General features: G+C 41.1%; 1 protein-coding gene across 3 annotated transcripts in view; it reads left to right on the top strand.

Annotated features, from left to right (window-relative positions):
* Window positions 1-20,818, top strand: part of BACH2 (BTB domain and CNC homolog 2) — a 360,545-nt gene that overhangs the window by 62,848 nt on the left and 276,879 nt on the right. For all 3 annotated transcript variants that reach the window (XM_023587670.3, XM_071218599.1, XM_023587669.3), the window contains exon 2: window positions 20,242-20,351. Coding sequence is in view for 1 of the 3 variants with exons in the window: in XM_023587669.3 (XP_023443437.1) it covers window positions 20,343-20,351 (9 nt within the window). In the remaining 2 variants the exon portion in view is untranslated. The remainder of the gene's footprint in view (window positions 1-20,241; window positions 20,352-20,818) is intronic.

Below are 20,818 nucleotides of genomic sequence, written 5' to 3'. Positions count from 1 at the left end.
GTGATTCTGATGTGCAGCAGTTTTGAACCAGTATATTACAGAGTTGGTCTGGTGAGTTCACAGGTGTGTTTAGGACCTGAGAAGATTGGAATCACCTCTATGGACTGAACCCATTCTTCACTTTTCTGACAGCATCTCTCTTCTGCCATTTAGCTGGCATCATTAATTTGTATTTAATTACACTCAATTCACTCCCTGACTTAGAGTTCATCCTCTCAAATGATGGTTTCTCCCCAAAAGTTGTTCTTATACTTTGGCACTTGGAGCTGTACTGTTGACATGTCATGAGATATTTTTGCAGTTCTCAGCCTCATTTGACTCTTACTTATTTTCACAACACCGCACATTTCTTTTCAAGATTTTTACCTTTTAAAATATTTTATGGTTTTAATACAAGTTGCTTTTTTCTTCCAAATGCAAAATAAATACCTCTTCTACAAAATGCTTTATAATAAACGACTTATGCTTCTTTTCCTAAAACAGTTCACCGTCAAATTTACTTTTGGGAGGTAACAACTAACATGTCTATAGTGCTTAACAGTTTGTAAAACCTTACAGATATCAATATAGTGAAGTTTGGTGATCATGAAATAAAGAATTGACTCAGACTTTAACTTAGACTCAAGTAATTTAGAAAAGTCAGATTAACATAATCAACTGGAAAATATAATTGAGTGGTAAAAAAGCATATTAAAGCAAACGAGTAAATTTGTTGACAAGATTGCAAAAGAATCCAGAAGTTCTTTTTGCAGTAGGTAGGTCTTAAACTGAGGTTTCAAAAGCAAGAGAGATGTTTGACAGGTAAGAGGACGCAAGTTATTTGCAAGTGGAGCAGCTATTGGGAAAGGGTGGAAGGTGGTGAAAGGAGCTTTGCAGGCCAATAGGCCAACCCGCTGTCTTGATGCAAAAGGTATAAACTGGATATGGCAGATAGTGAGGAAAGGATTGCTGAGGTGGAACGAGCTGCTGTTTGAGATAAAATAGCAAAAATGCTTGAAAGAGAAAAAAAGATATATTAAGAGTTTTTGTTTTCCTTTGTACAGTTGTTGAAGTCCAGTTGATCCATAATTTTGTTGGTATTTTTGGTCACTCAACAAGTCTGGCAGTTTTAGTTGGCCTTTATGCCTGTCTTGAGGGTAAAGATTTTGAAATTAACACTGATCCTTTAGGTTTAGAGTTTACTCGTACTGCTGTTTTGTCTACATCTTGCTGCTGTAATCTCCAAGAAAAGAAAAGGGGGTCAGGATACCTCTCTTTTGAAATGAAAGGGTCAGAGCAGGCAGGGGGCTGTCACGGTTGTTTCTCTTTGTTCGGGAATTAGAACATGTGAGCAAGTGGTTCCACCCCTTGTTTTGCAAGCTGTTTTCCTCCGATATTTCCTAAGTTTTCCCATGACGTTTCAGCCTGTTTCTTCACAAGATTGTAAGGCCTGAAAGACCCCATTGTTTTACGGGAGTGCAAGCTTGTGCACATTTGCTGAGCCGGCTCACTGAGGTCTGAGAGTGGGTGGGTGGGACACATCCAGGGGCTGGTGCAGGCTGAGGGTGTATAGAGCATTAGTACTGATCACAGCAAGCACTTTCCATTTATCAGGAATTCAGAGTGTCTTTTACTTCACTGAAGTTGCTGTGTTTTAAAAGTTTTATCAGTAAACTACAATCTGTTGTCATTGACAGGAATGGAGACATTCCATTGGGCTAAGGAATGCTTCTTAATGGCAAATCAAATGAAGGCCCTGTTTGAACTTTGCCTCATCTTCAGATAAATGCAGCCTTTTATCCTTGTAATGCAAACATTCCTTAATGGCCTGCCCAGGAAATACATGGTATCTTGCTGTAGCAGCTCTGTATATTTTGCATGGTACACTCTAGTCAGTTTATTCTTTTTGAAGGTACAAAATATTAATTATAGTAGAAGAAAAAAATGAAATTACAGCAGAACTCCAGATAAAAGCTAAGTAGATATTTTTGAGTAAAGGAAATTGGGGTTTAATGCTAATAAAGTTTCTATCACCTTCTAACAGTATATTGTATATTGGAGTTAGTACAGTACATTGTCTTTATATTAAACTTCTAAGGAATTGGAATATTTATTTAATAGTACTAGACCAATAGAATGCATTCTGTTTATATATACTTCTGAAGTGACAAAGATTTTCAATCACACTTACAGAATCCCCATCATTTAAAATGTTCTCAGTAGTAGCAGGGATTAGGATCCAGAGTCAATGCTGTGAGTCAAGTTGTATATATCTCTTCACAATTCCACATCCCGTAAGTCATGTTGCAGCTTGAAATCAGCCATGTTGGGGATATTTACACCATGGAAATTGGCAAATGCTACAAATTAGAGCTTCCCTATCCCTGGAGCCTGTTGTTAACCTTTTAGCAGCACACCACTCCCCAAAGTGGAATTCAGAAGTTAAGGAGTCTTTTCCTGACTTAAAGAAACTTAAAATACAAGTCATGAAGCTCCTTTGCCTAAAATTCTCCAGATGCAACTCATTTCTTTTGGAAAAAAGTCTAAACATGACCTTCAAGGCTCTCTAAGATCTGGCTGCCCTTTGACTTCCCTTTTCTCATCCTCACCAGTCTTCTCCTGGCATTGACCTCCAGGAGCTGATCTCGTTTCTTTAGCATACCCTAGGCATGTTCCCATTTTAGAGCCTTTGCTCTAAGGCAGCCAGTGAATCTCAAACAGAATCACCTGGAGGGCTTATTAAAGAACAGATTGCTGGGCCCTAGCCTAGCATTTTTGAGCCAGTAACAAATTCTAAGTTCTCAGGCCAAGTTGACCCTGAGACCCCTCTCTGTGGGGCCACTGCTCTAATATCCTTTTGATTTGCCCTTTACCTCTTTCGAGTCTTTAATCCAGTTTCACCTTTCCAGTGAAGCCCACTCTGGCCATCCCCAGCTTCTTATTTCTTCATCACATCTCAAATTCCCTGACCCTGGTCAAAAATTTTTTTTCAGGGCATTTATCACCTTAAAACAAAAATAACATACTTATTATGTTTCTTATTTATATTTATTACCTTTCTCACCCTCTCCCCACTGGAGTCTAAATTCCACAGAGGTAGGGGAATTTGTCTGTTTCCTTCACCAATGTAGTCCACATTTCTTGAAGAATGTTGAGAAATGAATGTATCTCAAATTTTGGTCCCAACCCCTTTAATTCTTACTCACTGGGGAATCTTACCACACTTTCTGTAGTTTTATTTCTTAGCTTCACTGCTTTTATTATAATGAGGATGGTATCTACCCTCAGTTAAAGTTTGAGAATGACTTACAGATCCTTACGTAGAAGGTGCACCAAATTATTGCTCTTTGATTTACAGTTTTTCACCTCAAAGGCCCTATCCTAAACAAATAAATTCAAAATAAAACAAAACAAAAAGGCCCAATGCCAGTGATCTTCATACTCTAGCCTGCAGAAGTTCCCTGGAAGTATTTGAGGGAATCCACAAGTGTTTAATTTGTATTCCATTTTAATATATTTTAAACTATTTTGTATAACAGTAATTTAAAAAATGCACACTTGAAAGGTGTTAACATATCAAATTTTAACACATTGGGACCACCAAAGCATTGAATTGACTTCCAAGTTAACTTTGAAATAAAATTTTCTGCTATTTATGCTTATGTATTTGAACTTCTTATAAATGAGTCATTGGGCAGGAAGTTTTATACCAGTCTTTTTCTGAGTCCAGCCTGATCATAATTGAAAAAGTGAATTCCTCCAGCTGCACACATTCAGCGTGCTCAAGCCTCTGTAGGGTGTAGGCTTCTGCGTGGATGAGTGGCCAGTAGTACAATAGTAAGTGAACATAGCACATGTCATTTAGTAACATAAATTCTTGAATAGGGTGGTGAATGAAAACTACTACATTTTTCCAAAATTTTTTTTAATTGAGGCATATACTGAGATTATAAAATGAATTGCTGAATAGCTGTTACCATTTTACTCCAAGTATTCCTTGGTGATCCAGTAGACTCTTTTCCAGAACTTGGATTACTAAGAGTTCCTCTAATGTATTCCAGTAGTAAAGGAGATAGTGTTATTCATGTCAGTTTGGTTTCTGAGTACTAAGATGAAAGTAGGAGATAGCTAGAGATTTATCTGAAAATTTTTCTCAGTCTGTTTGGTCTCTAAGTTTCGATAGTGGGAGATTCAATACCGAATGATATCTGTAGTTATCTTGAACTATCTTAATATAGTGCAACCAAATGCAAACACAAAAGCAAATTGTTTGCTGGATTAGTTTTAAATGTCTTAATGCCCTATTGTCTGAAAGTCCCATACCCTACTCTCTCAAAAGTGCCGGTGGTGCCACATTATATGAATACATTTTATGAAATAGTTCTAAGCTATACTTCGTGGAACATTTTTTAGACTTCCTTGCATATCTTTCTTTAATGCACTTAACACTGTTGTAATCTGTTTTCTGTCTCCCACACTATATTTGAGCGTCTTCAAAGTCAGAATTGTGCCTCTCTCAACTTTGCTTCCCCAATACGTGCCATTGCCTAGTACATGGTGGATGCCCACTCAGTACATGCTTATTAAATGACAGTGCATTCCACAGCAGAGACAAGCAAGCTTGAAAGGAAAAATGAAACCTCATACTGAATATACAATTAGTAACTTCACACTCAGGACAAATTTTTGCCTAAAAATCTATTTGATGGTTCTGTGATTCCTTCTCCTTCATCCCTCACATACAGTCATTTAAAGTTCTGTGACTTTTTCTTGATATGTCTTTTTGACTCTGACCCTTCCATGTCATTCTTCTTGCCACTGCCCTGGTCTGGAGACCTGTCTTGTCTTGTCTCTTCATTCCTTGCCTGGACAGTGGAAATAGCCTCACAGCCTCTTTCTCAGATCCAGCCTTCCCTCTACTTATCTACAGTTGTCTCCTTTTAAAACAAATCTGGGGCTGTCCTTTAGCGTACATTGCTTGCAGGATAAAGTCTAAACCTGGATTGTTCAACACAGTAGCCACTAGCCACAGGTGATTGTTGAATCACTAGCCACAGGTGACTCTTGAAAGGTGGCTAGTCTGAATTTGGGATGTCCCCTAAGTGTAAAAGCTATACCCTATTTCAAAACTTAATATGAAAAAATGTAAAATATCTTAATAATTTTTATGTTGATTACTTTTTTAAAAAAAGATGTGTTTTTATATATCTTCCCCTTGCCACTTGCTTGCTGTCTGCTCTTTGTGTCCATTAGCTGAGTGTCCTTCTGTGTCTGCTTGTCTCCCTTTGTTATGTCATTTTGCGGCGTCAGCTCTCCATGGGCACGGGGCATCAATTCTCTGTGAGCACGGGCTGTCAACTCTCCACGGGCATGGGCCAACTTGCCTTCACAAGGAGGCCCTGGGAAGTAAATCCAGAGCCTCCCGTATGGTAGACAGGAGCCCAATTGGTTGAGCCACATCTGCTTCCCTGTTGATTACTTTTTGTTGTTATTGTTGGTTCTCCTCTCATCAACCTGGGTTTTTATTTTTTTCACATTCTGTTCCTTTCCCCTTAAATGCCCTTCCCTTTCTTTGTTAGCTGTTAAAATCCTACTCACATGGATTAGAGTGGACTTAACTGGTGTTCTGCTGGGGAACTGTTGTGATTAGTAAGGGAAGAAACTGTAATAGTGATGTGGAGAGGGTGACCACAGTGGCTGCTGATGGTTGGGAGAGGGAAGAAGAGATATGGTGTGGGGGCATTTTCAGGATTTGGAGTTGTCCTAAGTGTTGTTGCAGGGACAGACACTGGACGTTGTGTGTCCTGTCGTGGCCCACTGGGTGGACTTGGGGAGAGTGTGGACTACAGTGTAGACCACTGTCCATATGCTGCAGCAGTTCTCCAGAATGTATTTGCCAGGTACAGTAGATGTGCCACAATGATGGAAGAGTTTGTTGATGTGGGAGGGGTGGCATGGGTGGTATGGGGAGTAAATGGGGACCTCATATTTTTTGAATGTAACATTTAGAAGAAAATAAAGAAGGGAAACAAAACAAAACAAAATCCTACTCACATTTTCAGGACCTGACGTAACTGTCCTGTGCTAGTGAAGTTATGCCCTGCTTCCTCAAACAGAATTAGAATCCCCGCCCTGCTCAGCTAGTGCTTGGCACCTCCATTATCGTACATGTCTTGCTGTTTTGTCATTAAGTGTCTTCTTAACTAGCTTCTCCAGGGAAAAGGCTGCGGCTTATTCTTCTCGTGACCCCCAAGGGCAGAACATGGAGGGCAATAGACATTTAATCGACTTTTACTACTTTATGAATTAATTTCAACTTACTGCTACCTACTGCTATTCTTATGTGCCTCAGGCCTTGATCACCTTAACCCATTGGCCATGGAAATGTCCACTGAAGTGGGCAGAACTGAAATTCTCAGCCATAACCCCAATTTTAGATGATTTTTGTGTTTATTGGAACAGCCTCTTTGTTCTCACTGGTTGACTTATAATATTTAGAAAATAAATTTGAATTTGTAAAATTCATGGATTCCGAAAAGACTGAAAGGATAAATTAACATCTGTTTTGTTTACAGGGATTTCATGTAAGATTTTGTTTACTTGAAGTTTCTCCACTTCTAAACAAGTATGACAGCCACTGTTTTAATCGTAAATTTCATTTCCATTTCCATTTCAAAGGCTTCATTTTGGTTTTGATGAGGTAGTTTCTAAGATCGTGCTGATTGACCTAGAGCAAGACTCTGCCTGCACATTAGACACAACTGGGAAGCTTCCAAAATGCTGACACCCAGGCCCACCCTAGGGATACCAGGATAATTTGGTAGGAGAAGGAGAGGCATCAGTGTTTACGAAAAGCATAAATAGCCGATGGTTCTTCATTGCTTAAAGAACCAGGTAGTTAACTGTGAAAACATTGAAGTTTTGAATTGATAATTTTCCTCTTTTTTGAGTTATGTTGTATCATTATCTTTCTTGGAAATAAAGCTAATGCAACCTTAAGGTTGTACTATGGTTATGGGTCAAAAGCAGCATTTTGTGGAAACCCATCTTCTGTGGATAATTCCCTAAGGCTTCTGAAATGAAAAGTTCCCTTTTCTATCATTCTCCAAAAGCTACGTGCAGCAGAATTTTAATGCCCCTTATTTGTAGAAATAGCTAACAAGACATCATTTTCACATCATGGACACAAGGACTGACAAGGACAGTTAGTTTCAGAAGTTTGCACAGGTAGCTCCCGTCCTTGCATCCTCGTTAGCCTGAATACACAGTCCTCCTCTGACAAATCCTCAGTGACTCTGCCATGTTGATAAAATTCTAATTAATCACTTTTTAATGATATTCTTCCTTTTGTTCTTGTTATATAAGAAACAGGTTTTTTTTTTTAAGGTATGGAAAAAGAATTAATTTTAGTTGCCTAATTCAGTAAGATGGGCTGGTTATGCAGACATTATACTTGAAGAGACAGGAAGAAAAATTACCTAATTTCTGTTTATCAAATGTCCCTTATATTTTTAATAGATTATGAAGTTCCTTAAATGCCGTAAAGGAAAAAATTGAAATAAATGCTTTGGAAGCACTGGAAGAAAATTCTATAAATTTTTAGAGCATTACCCATGTCATTACTGTATACCTTAAAAGTGCATATGCAAATAAGCATGAGCTTTGCAAACTATCAATTTTTTGAGTATGTATGCAAGCTCTCATTCTTCTGAAGTATCATCTCTTTCAGTTTAGACTCTTTAAAAACAGGAAAAAACCTCATTAAAAATATACTTGGGAAGAAATCCTTTAGGGCAGAAAAAGAACTAAAATCCTGTTGTTCACTTGGTTATCTGTAGTGTGTATGTCATCCTTCCAGAGGTTGACGTCATGCAGACTGAATGCAGAGGCAAACTCTGGAGGCGTGGGAGTGAGGGTGTGTGTGTGTGTGTGAGTGTCTGTGTCTGTGTGTCTGTTTCAAAGCCCAGTTCCCAGAATATGAAGTGAGTGTGAAGGGCACCACAGCAACCCCTGGATCTGTCAAGAATGTACCTATTTTTAACATGTGGTATCAAGTGTCAGCACTCCATAGCAGATGAAGAAGGGGGCAGAGACCGCCTTGTATGGACCGCGCGGATGGTAAATGGCCCTTGGGCGTGCATCCTTAATGCCCTCTGCCACTGCCATGTCAGGTAAAGTTTTCTTTCCAAGTGATGAACGGCAGAGAATATTCTTTAGGGGAGGGAACCAAAGGAGCTGGGAGGAGGAAAGGGGGAAGGAAAGTGGGGAAAAGAGAGAGAAAAAGAAACACGCAGCTCCAGAGGGAGATAGTCTGTGCTTTGCAGTTGCTTATGTGGATAGAAACCAGATGGTGAGCTGGAACACCCGCTTGGCTATCTGAGGAGCCAAACATATGGTTAATGGTCGAGAGAAATAGCTTTCAGAGCCAGGGCTTTGCTGACTGCTTCATATTACAGATTGTTACAGTGTGTCATTACATTGCCAGCCTAAGTGCTTAATACCCACTGCGGGCGCTGGGCATACACTTACAAGAAGGACTTTTAGCTCTTTGCTGGCTCTGAATGCAGAAATGACATCATAGGGAGGTTTGAAATGTCTCTTTGGTGGGAGGTAAGGAGAAGGGTAATTTTGTAGTAGAAACAGCATTGCTTTTTCTTTTCTTTTTTCTTTTTTACAAGCCAAGCATTCACTCCACCAACCTCTACTGTTTTCTGAGAACCTTTTAATACTAAACACACACTCTTGCACATATATACACAGGAACTGCTGAAAAGGAAATCCAAAACACAGGCCATGGTCCCCCACCACAGTTGATTTGACAGCCCCCGTTCACCTGGAAGCCACAACACCACACTTACATGCCTGGCATTTGAAGTTTCTGTTTGGGGAGCTTCGGGCAACAGCAGGCCTGTGTTATCTAAGGAACTGCTGAGCCCATTCATCTGCTTTTCACGGCCCGCTTCCTTTTATTTTTAGCCAAATCCGTCAGGCCTGACAGGCGGGTAATTTGAGCCAGAGAAAGGGCAGAGCTCCAGGTCCTTTCCACAAAGCAATTCTTCTCCTCCCTCCTGGGAGGGCTCCAGACTTGGCCTGCTTCAGGCAGATGGATTTGTTGAGTCATGTGAGATCATTTACACAAAAACACAGTGAGGCAGTGGAAAAACGGGGGGGAGGGGGGAGGAAAAAGGAGGGGAAGCCAGGGGCAGTGTGTTGCAGTGGCTGCTGGGGAGCATAGGGATTTTGCAGCCAGCAGCTAGACTGAGGAATGCTGTAGATTCATTTGTGTATAAGGTAATGTCTAGTTTACAGAGCGGGGTGGAGCCAGGGTAGAGAGACCTCAAACAGATCGCCTATATTTGTAAGAGGAAGGGGGTGTGGGGAAACTTTTTTTTTTTAAGTTTGAAAGTAACAGCCATCCAACAAAGAGCACAGTGTTGACAGTGTTGGATTCCAGTAGCGGTAAACTACCAACGGGATGGTTTATAGAAAATTAGTTTGCTCTGTGATGTAATAGGAGTTTGCTTTGTCCTGACGCCAGCAAGGCTGAGGCAGCAGGGGAGGGAGAAGAGGAAAATTGGAACATGACCCTTGGTTAATGGTTTCCAGAGATTACTTAGCGGGACTTGAGTAGGGGAGGAAAATAGGATATTGTGGAGAATTACTGCGAGGTGTACCATAATTGCGGTAGGTAAAATATAAGTCATTCCTATGGTTTCTTTGCTCAAGAAGAATTGAGCAATGATTTTAAAATGCCAAGGAAAGTATCATTTTTCTCTACCACAGTATTCGTTTTCCTTTAACTTCTGGGGCATTAAAAAAAGTCTGACTCTTACATCATGGTAAAACAGTAGTAACATTTTAGCAAATCAGTTTTGTTTACTCTTTATACCACAAACCTTTAAAACATTCCATTACAAAATTGTCTTCTACTCATTCATGAAATTTTTTTTTCTTCTGATTGCTTATATGTATTACTTTTGCTTGGATGGGGATTTTTTAACCCTTCTGCTGGAGTAAAAGAATTCATGAGAGAATAATGACTGGGTTGTCTAAATGTGTTCTTACCCCAAGTGCAATGTAGAATATGCTATGTAGAGGAAAGGCAATATTTTGGAACAGGAAAGGAAAATTAGAATTGGGGAGCATTTAAAAATGTGCACCATGATTATTTTCATTATGATGTAGTTTTACAATTCTGCATTTACTTGGAGCCCTACTCTAGCTATTTTCTTTTTTTTTTAACCACCCTTAAATATACGTCACAGTTCCTCATATTTTGTTGGTATTTAAAGGTTGAAACATTTTACGATTTTTTCCAGACCTGGATAGACATAGACACAAATTACATGCACTTTTTTTTTAAATTAGAGAAGTTGTGGGTTTACAGAAAAATCATGTGTAAAATGCAGAAATCCCGTATACCACTCTGTTATTAATACCTTGCATTAGTGTGGCACACTTGTTATAATTCATGAGAGAATATTTTTATAATTGTGCTATTAATTATAGTCCATCATTTACAGTAGGGTTCACTGTTGGTTTTGCACTGTCCCCTCTTTACTGGATTTTGTCTAGGTTCTTGACTTACAATGCAGAAATGAATTTCAAGAGCACGTCGGGTGAGTTAGACCAGTAATTTATTCAGGTAGGGAGAGAAGAGAAAAAGGAGATCATGGTCCTAGGTAGAGAGGAAAGGGGTGAAAAGTGATAAAGAGGGCTGATTTACAGACTACAATTCCCCATTATAGATTATAAATGCCCAGGTTTTACTTGCCTTTTGATCCATATGGGGGGAGAAGGCGGCCAGAATTGGGGTCCAAAGGGGAGAGAGCATTCAGGCCTTTTGCCTGGTTTTTGAACCATTAATTATTCCACTCCTTTGCTAATGGCAGGGGAGGAGTTCCAGCTGTTCGCTGTTTTGATTGCTTACCCCACCCATCAGTCCCCCATGGGAGCCCAATGATAAAGTCCTTGGGGAATATCTTGGACTTCCCCTGTCTTCCGGAGGAAATCTTGTTCTGAATGGCAGAATCTTGGGGAGGATCTTCCTGTAGCTTTCTTGGCATTTTTGATGTCCACGTGGACTCTTTACCACATTCAGACTCATCTATTGATTCCCTATCTTACTAGTTGGCTTCACTATGGTTTTTAAAAGTTATTATTGTAGTAATATATACAACTAAAATTTCTCCTTTTTTTCTTTTTAAAGATTTATTTTTTAAATTTACTTCTCTCCCCATCCCCCCACCGCCCTCCCCCGCCAGTTGTCTGCTGTCTGTGTCCATTTGTTCATTCACTGTGTATTCTTCTGTGTCCACTTGTATTCTTGTCAGCAGCACCAGGAATGTGTGTCTCTTTTCGTTGCATCATCTTACTGCGTCAGCTCTCCATGTGTGTGGTGCCACTCCTGGGTAGGCTGCACTTTTTTGCACGGGGCGGCTCTCCTTATGGGGCTCACTCCTTGTGCGTGGGACTCCCCTACGCGGGGGACACCCCTGCGTGGCACAGCACTCCTTGCGCGCATCAGCACTGTGCATGGGCCAGCTCCACACGGGTCAGGAGGCTCTGGGTTTGATCCCTGGACCTCCCATGTGGTAGGTGAATGCTCTATCTGTTGAGCCAAATCTGCTTCCCCTAAAATTTCTCCTTTTAACCACATTCACATTTATAACTCAGTGCTGTTTATTACGTTTACTGTGTGCTACCACCACTACTATCCATTACCAAAACTTTACAGTTAACCCAAATAGAAACCCATTCAATTTAAGACATGCATGGTTTTAGTAATCTGGAACTAACTCAGAAATCCCTCTGTTAATAATCACCACTGAATTGTGGTAATTGCCCTCCAATCCCACCTTTACTTGGAATAAACACAACACGCATGATGCTGCTGATGTCATCTAACTTGGAAGCAGGTCCACTCTTTCAAGCGACTTACTCTGTATGGTTAAAGGGCAGGTTTCATTTATTTTACTCAAGGAGAGAACTGGTAAATATTCATGTTTGTTAATTTATACATTTTGAAGCTCCCAGCTGCATGCATGATACCTATATAATTTCAGTGTGATTACGAGTTGGATCTTTTAAAATCTACCCATATCCTTGAGTATTCCCTCTGTGTCAGAGTTTCTCATTCTTGGCACTATTGACATTTGGGGCTGGATATTCTTTGTTGTGGGGGTGGGTATGGGGAGGCTGTCCTCTGCATTGTAGCAGTAGATACTAGTAGCACCCTCCCCCAGTTGTGACAACCAGAAATGTCTCCAGACATTGCCAGATGTCCCCTGAGTGGCAAAATCACTCCCGTTTCAGAACCACTGATCTACATTCTTTTGCTTCACTACCTCACGAGCTGGGCACTGAATTATTTCTGAGAGCAAATTAACAGGTACAAAATATTGTTACCCCTCCAGCCACTTTCTGTGAGAAGGGGAACCCCAAGTTAAGTAAAGTTTACCTTGGCTCAAACAAGGATTTTTTGGGGGGAGGGGGACGTTAGAGATTTTGCTGCTAGAAGACTTTGGGTTTTGTTCCATAGAACAATTGCTGTCTTGGAATTCTCGCTTTAGCAGGTAGAACCCTTCAAGGCTGTGTTGCTGCAACTTTCACAGAGCTGTTCAAGAGGAAACAGCCCCACTGTTTGAGCCTGGGGATGTTGACCTAAGCAGAAAGGGAACTTCTCACCGGGAACTGGAGCAGAGAGCCGAGGCCTCAACTTCATTGGCTCTCTCCAGGCTCACCACCCTCATATCCAGCCCCAGAAAGAGGGAAAGGTAGTGACGACAGTTCTTTCTTTGGAGCAAAGCAGACATCATCCCTGTCCAGCAGCTGTGGTCTCAGAAGCTGGAACTCTCCTTCAGAAGGAATGTGGAGCTCGCCACAGGTTAAGGCAGGCATAAATTTCCTCTGTTTGTTTTGTGAGGACTAGCAAAGGCTGCTATAATGAGATCAGAGGACACCCCAGGGACAAGGCCTCCAAGTCGGCCGCGGGAGCGGTTTTCAGTGGCTGTTCTCTTGGCTGCTGTTGAGGAATGCAGTGACTCTCCACAGACCATGATTGTGATGTGGTGAAGTGGTTGTGCCCTGTGTTTCATTTCCCGCCATCTTTGCCTTTCTAATTCTACCAAAATGTCCATGTGCAATTCTAAGTCATGGAAAAGTTAACGTAAGGCAGATTACTTTCCTTGTAAGCAAGTTGTTTGCAGAAAGTGCAGCCTTGTGTAGCAGTGACCTTCTTTCTTGGGGTAACTGCCTGGATCGCTGATGCTGTCTGAGGATAGGTTTCTCAGTGCATGGGCTACATTAAGCCCTTTCTCACTCAACATCACTCCGTTATGAGGAATATTTAGGGTATGAGTCACACTAATGTAACATATGCCATCAGGACATATTTCCGGCTCATGCCTGTATTAAGCTAAATGGCCACATATTGGATCCTAAATATGGCATCAATGAGTTTAGGGAACACAGGACTGGACATCTCTGGCAGAAGAGCGTACTCAAGCTGATATAGCCTGGCTCGCTTCTGACTCCCCCCACCCCAAAATGATGGGCATGTTGGATAACATATAAAATATTCTTAAGTGCATAGTGAAGCTCAAAAGCAGGAAAAGGAAATTCCTGAGTGGCAGAGGACATTGATGCCACTGGCCCGTGAGTGTTTTCAGACCTGGCCGTAGGCTCTAGAATCTAGAACTGGGGTGTTATTATCTACACAGGAACTGTTTGTGAAAAAAGGGGCAAGAAAAATCCCCCCCAGAATCTGTTTGGATCTTTGAGTGTATGTGTTTGGAGCATGAGAGTGGGGGGTGTTAGTTACACTACTTGTGTGGTGCCAGAATTCCAGTTATTTGATGTAGAAACTTGTTTGAGAACACTGAAAACCCTGGGGCCCCGGTAGAAGCAAACATAGATCCCAGTAGAGAGGTTTAACAACACACGGCGTGGAACTCCCTCAAAAAGAACAAGCCCCACGAAAGAGAACCTTGTCATGAAAAGTACGAAATTTGAGCCCCAGGAAAGCAGAGATTAACAGTGAATCCCCGTGATCGCTTTCAACTTGGGCCTATCATGCCACGTAGAGCTTTCTTCTGAGGATCAATAAAAGTTTCTTCCCAGAGGAACAAGGCACAAGACCCATGTGGGCTCCCTAAGCATACGAGTTTCTGTCATAGGCACTGGCCTCCGTTAAGGTGGTCACCCTATTGCAGCTTGTCCAGAGGGTATTCTTGAGAATATTTAAATTCCTAAATTGGAAACCTTTATTGGAGAGTTTGCTGGTTCCCTTGAGCTTCTTTAAAGAGTTCCCTTTGCAGTGATTTCCCTTGTCATTGCTTCTTTTCAGTGGGTCCTAGACAAATACAATGCAGCCTTCTCAATCTGCAGTGGTCAAATGGATTGGAGAGTTGCCCAGGACTCTGGGCATCGGCCACCAAATACACCCCATGAATTGACATGCACTGTTGGCAAACATGTTGAGGATGCTAAAATCAAAGCTTAATTCTTTAATTTAATTATTAATAGGGTGATGAAATCAGTTGTGTTTAATTTTTTTCTTCTGAGGAGATATGCAAAGAGTGTTGTTCCCAATAAAATCCAAATAGAAAGTACCCTGCTGACCTAAAAATGGTGCCATGCTGCTCAGGAGAATACTCTTCAAAATTTTATTCTTCATCTGCAACTACTTTCTCATTTACTCTCAAAATATTATGGCCAATGAGAAGTAAATTCAGATACTGATGTTAAAGCAGGGGTTCTTAATTTTTTTATTCCACGACTCCTTTCCAGTCAGGTGAAACCATGGACCCCTTACTAAGTCCACACTATACTGTATATTATTTAATAAATATATCATACCCACACCAACACATCCCCACAAGATTAATGCGTCTTTGAATTTCAATTCTAGCTCATGGACCCCTTTTTAAGAACCCCTGTGTTAAAGGGTCAGAAGAGAATAGAGTGGGAGGAAATAGGTTCAATTGGTGCTGGATTTAAAGAAGATCTTCCTTGGCGGTGGACTAGGCCCAGTGGTTAGGGCGTCCGTCTACCACATGGGAGGTCCGCGGTTCAAACCCCGGACCTCCTTGACCCATGTGGAGCTGGCCCATGCTCAGTGTTGATGTGCGCAAGGAGTGCTGTGCCACGCAGGGGTGTCCCCCCGTGTAGGGGAGCCACACGCGCAAGGAGTGCGCCCCATAAGGAGAGCCGCCCAGTGCAAAAGAAAGTGCAGCCTACCCAGGAATGGTGTCGCACACATGGAGAGCTGACACAACAAGATGACACAACAAAAAGAAACACAGATTCCTGTGCCGCTGACAGCAACAGAAGCAGACAAAGAAGATGCAGCAAGTAGACACAGAGAACAGACAACGGGGATGGGGGGAGAGGAGAAATAAATAAATAAATCTAAAAAAAAGATCTTCCTTAACATTATCATTAAATTAACATTTTTAACATTAATTTAACAGGTTGAGTGAGTACCTACTGTGTGTAAGGCAGTAGGTTAGGCTGGGTATTTGGGTACTAGCATAAAACACACTGTATTTTCTCCTGAAATGCTTATAATCCTTTGGGATTACCTGACTGGTAAACACTCAAGGCAGTTTAGAGCTGAATGAGGTAGTACTGAACGATGATGGGGGAGCAGGAAAAAGGGAAGGGACCAATCTTCTTTTGAGCAGTATGTGTCAAGTACTTTCTTCGAGTTACTCCATTGATTCCTTTAAATGATCGTGAGAGGTATAAGGAATTTTCCCCAGTTTCATAGGTGATAAAACATCTATGGTCAGTAGCTTGTCAAAATCACGTGCTAACAGGCAGAGTTGATACTCAAACTGACTGTCTTGGCTCCCCATCCCTGTTTCGCCCACCTGACAGCCTGGGCTGCTGTGCCTGTGAAGCCACAGTGGCAGAACCCAGAGGGCCCAGGAGGCAGGTCAGAAGCCCCCACCCTGGGAGGGTTAGAGAGCCAGAGAGTCCCTGACTTGCATGAAAGGCCAGTTTGCATCTTTTCTTTCTATGAGCCTGTTGGGTTTTTTGGTTTGTTTTCTGGTTTTTGTTTGTTTGTTGTTTTTTTATAACTTCACTTATTCCTTCCACACTAGTTTTTGGGTCTGGCATAAGTGGTGATTCTCCAGCCCTCTGCTGGATGAGGTGGGAAGGTTAAGAGGCCACTGGGGGGGGGGGGGGCGGTTGGCCTCAGAGCAGAGTCAGGTAAATGCCTTGGAGAGCTCTCACACTGTGAAGTGGCCTACCTGCTCCTGTTGGCCTATATCCCATAGGAGGGTCTGAGCTGCCAGCTCTGCATTGGATCGCAGTAGGCTTTGTTACTCTCAGTAGAATGGGGATCTTTGAAAGGGGGTGGAGAAAAGCCCATTTCATCTTACTCCATTCTTTATTGGCAATAAGTATTAGTTGCACATTCAAAGGTCAAGAAACAGCACAACACACACAAAAAGCAGCCCTTGGCACTTTTGAGATTCTCCTTAGAGTAGAGAAAATAGGGGGAAAAAAGCCTGCTTATGCTCTCCTATACCTTTATACTATATTAGCAATGATCCAGTTAAAATAGACTATTCTCTCTGGTAGGTGGAGGTTGATAGTAAATAGTAGCAAAACAGGTAGGCCCAGTCTTAACTCTTCTCCAGCTCCCAGTTACTGACACCCAGGCCACAAGATGTACTACTATAATCCCGGCGAAGCTACAGGTTATGGAGTTGTCACCAGGATCCTGGAATCTCTCAGTCCCTTCCGAGGTGAGGGCCTGGCAGGTGAGGGGCACATGGAAGGCTAAGTTAACCACGGGCGTTATTGCCAGTTGGACCAACTCTAGGATCAGACATTAGTTTCTGGGATTGACTTTCTCAAGGCATTCTTAAAGGCATCTGTACTTTTCATTTGTTCAGTACCAGAAGAATGCAACTTTTAAAAATGATTAAAAAGTTAATAATAAAATCCTACTATAGAAACATTGAAAAATAGAGAAAGAAAGAAAATATCCTTAATTCCATCCCAGTTTCTCGGGTGTCTTTTCCTAATGCTTTATATTTAAAATGCCTTCCCTTTTTTAAGCTGTGGATTTCTCTTAAGTTTCTTCATAAACTGGATTGATTACAAAAAAAAAATAGGTTCTCTCTGTTTCAGAGGCGATTGAAAGTACTTGATCAAACAAGGCCAGCTTTTTTGTTTGTCCAGAAACTAACTGACCTGATTGCTAAAACTGTCATCCGTTCTCTGAGGTGTTTTTTTGTTAATGGTGATCTTTGAGTACTGTGAGGTTTTGGTGGTGTTTTTTTTTTCTCAGGAGGAGGGAGTTGCTGTTTATTTGTGTTCTCTGTACATTTTAAAATTCCATAGCATCTTGAAATGAAGTCAGTTCTGTGGCATGACCTAGAAGAATTCTTTCACCTCCCTGAGTCTGGTTACCTAATTAAGTAAAACTGCCACTCAGATTGATGTCTATACTAAATGAGAGTATTCATTTAAGTACATTGTACAGTTTTGATTACATACAGCAGTATGATATTCCTAATGATATTTTTTAAAAAGGCTTACAACTTTGGACTTTGAAGGGTTTTTCTTTAAAAAAAAAAAAAAGATTATCTGCAGTGATTATCAACATTATTTTTAAGCATCGACAGTAAGAGCCTATATCATCATCCTAGGCTATGTGAGTGAGAGCAACAAAAAATAATCTACACGTAGTATTTATTAAGAGTTTTCTGTGTGACTAATGTTTGCTTTAAAGAGTTTTTTATTCTGACTGGATTGTAGAACTAACATTTGGGAAAGTGATGTAAGAATACTTGTAGGGAGGAAGTCAGAATTAGTTTACTACAAATCGTATACTCAAATTCTGAGGTAATGGTAATTGTGGCATGATTTTAACTGGGTGGGGTTCCTCAGGGAAATTATCTTCAAGAATTCTTGTCTGTTTGTTTTTATCTTTTTGTACCCACCTTTCCTGTGTTGGTACCAGTGTATACATTTGTGTGGAATTGTGACTTCAGGCCTTCCTGCAAGACATTTGGAGAAGCTTCATAGTTAAGTGCTGGGCAATAGTTTTTTAATGGATTTAATACATATATTAATAAGGAAACAAGTATAGTGTTCTACTTTAAAACGTAGAAATTCATGAGCTTCTGTTCTGGAAATTCAAAGAGTAAAATTCGTATGTTTTTTCTCAGTCACTTTAACATTGATTAGAAATTAGTTGTGGAATTTTCTTGACTTTGAAGTAATGATTACCTAGACCTCATGTACACATGAGATGTTTGGATTTATTTATGCTACCAAGTCATAACTCCAGGGTCTCTCCATGTTATCCATTATAGTTGAAAAATTTATTGCTTTGACTGAATGTGGTATTTTCTTTGGCTATGTGGCTCAAATAGCCAGAGAGTGATCTGTAATTTCTCTCCTTGTCTTCTGATAAATAAAAAGAATTTAATAATATTATGTTCACAGAGTCATAGTAATGTGGGTGGAATAGTAGGAATTTATCTTTTGAAAATATAAAATAAATTGCAGAATAATTTTAACAGTGACAGACGTTAATGTGGAGAGTACAGCCTTGGGCTTGTCCATGTCCTCAGTTCACTTAGCAGATGGGCCAGGACCTGTGTTGGGCAAAGGCTAATTACTCAGAATGAAAGTTGATGATGAAGGGCTTGGGGGATTGTGAGTACCTTTTCTTTTTCTATTGAACATTTTTATGTATTGTTATTACTATATCATTAAAAATAGTACTTTTTAATTAAAAAAATAAAACCCTACAGTTCCAGTTAAACCTCCAGTCCCAGGCTTTATGGGAAGGTTTCCATATATAAATTCTTAGATGTAACCTGAATAAATCATGCACAAAAATCAGGTGATTTTAAGGAAACCTTATAGTGTTTTTTGTTCTCCTCTCAAATCCACACCTGAAAATCTTTCAAAGGAAAAGGCCACATATCTACTTAAATGATCATCTACAAAGTGACCAAAATTTTCTTTCAAATTTTCCTTAATACTTGATAAATTAAGAACCCTGGAACCATACAATAATATATTTTAGTCCAAACTGTAACTCAAGTAGATCAACAAGCTTAAAGAACCAATAACACGGATAAAACATGAACTCATTCTGTTTTAGGAGGCTAGGGAATTGGGTCATCTGGTTCATTTGCCCTGTGAGAGAACTGTGCTCCAGAATCCCCTAAAGATACGCTGCCTCCCCAGGAGCTCTGTGGAAAGTTAACTGGGGAAGCGGACTTGGCCCAGTGGTTAGGGCGTCTGTCTACCACATGGGGCGTCCGCGGTTCAAACCCCGGGCCTCCTTGACCCCTGTGGAGGCGGCCCATGAACAGTGCTGATGCGCGCAAGGAGTGCCGTGCCACGCAGGGGTATCCCCACGCACAAGGAGTGCACCCGGTAAGGAGAGCCGCCCAGCACGAAAGAAAGCGCAGCCTGCCCAGGAATGGCGCTGCACACACGGAGAGCTGACACAGCAAGATGACACAACAAAAAGAAACACAGATTCTCGTACCGCTGACAACAGAAGCGGATAAAAAAGAACACGCAACAAATAGACACAGAGAACAGACAACTGGGGCAGGGAGGGAGGGGAGGAGAGAGAAATAAATTTAAAAATCTTAAAAAAAAAGTTAGTTACCTATTAAGTCCTACCGGTGATACAGTCAGGCTCAGTGTATACCTGTCTATTCTTTATTCATTGTGGGCAGCAGGGGAAGGCATTGAGGTCTGGTAGATGCTGCTCACATGCCAGTTCCTTTATATTTTAAGGAGGTCAAATCCTGAACTAGAAACTCCTGAGTAACTGGTCTCTCTAGCTTCTTGATCACTATATCCTCAATACCCAGGATCTAGTAAGAGCTCAAAAACAGGTATTGTATGAATGAGAGTTCTTGTCTTTGTATTTATGGTCACTCTGAGCCTGTAATATCCAGATTTCTCTTGACCATTGGCATGCCCACTGTCTGTGGCCTTAATCCTCTTGATTTGTCCAGTATGGCAGCTACTGGCCACATGTAGCTGTGTACATTTAAATTTAATTAAAATTGCGTAAAATTGAAAATTCAGCCCCTCAGTTGCACTAGCTATATTTCAAGTGCTCAATAGCCAAAGGTAGGGACTCTAACATTGGACAGCACCAATAGGGAGCATTGCATCATGGTAGACAGTTCCACTGAACACAGGGCTTTTGTGCCTGCTCAAGCACCAGCTAATGGATTTCTTCTGTGTTTGTGTTCCCAATAGAGCTGTCTGCTTCAAGAACAGAGGGCTCTAGGAATGAGGAGAATCTTCAAGAGCTGCCTGGCATTGTGACATGTCTGATCCATTGCTCCAGTCCCTGCAGCATGTACAAGGTAAGAGGCGCTTCGGGGAATCAGCACTTGTGTTTTCTTTATGGATCCGTGATTTTCCTAGATTCATAATGGCTTTCCATGGCCTGAGGAGGTTGCTTTGTTGCTTCTCCTGCCAGACACATCCCAGAAGTGGAGAGCTGTGTGTCACCCCAGATGAGCAGTATTTATGGCAAGGGCACAGGAGCTGGTGGCCGCTCTTTGGTTGTATAGTCCTTCCAAGACATCGTTTGTGTTTGCCGGAGGCCACTGAGTGGCTGAAACTTTGTTAGTGTAACTTTGTTGGCATGAATGTTGGAATATGGAGGCTCTGGAGCCAAACTACTTGGATTTGGATCTCAGCTATTTAGTTACTACTTTCAGCAACCCTGGGCAAGGAACCTAACTTCTCTGTACCTTGGTTTCCTCATCTATAAATTCTTATAATAATAGTACCTATCTCATAGGGTTGTTGTAAGGATTAAGTGAAG

The sequence above is a fragment of the Dasypus novemcinctus genome, chromosome 11 (assembly GCF_030445035.2).
Source record: "Dasypus novemcinctus isolate mDasNov1 chromosome 11, mDasNov1.1.hap2, whole genome shotgun sequence".
Lineage (NCBI taxonomy): Eukaryota > Metazoa > Chordata > Mammalia > Cingulata > Dasypodidae > Dasypus > Dasypus novemcinctus.
This window is presented reverse-complemented; position numbering and strand designations above follow the sequence as displayed.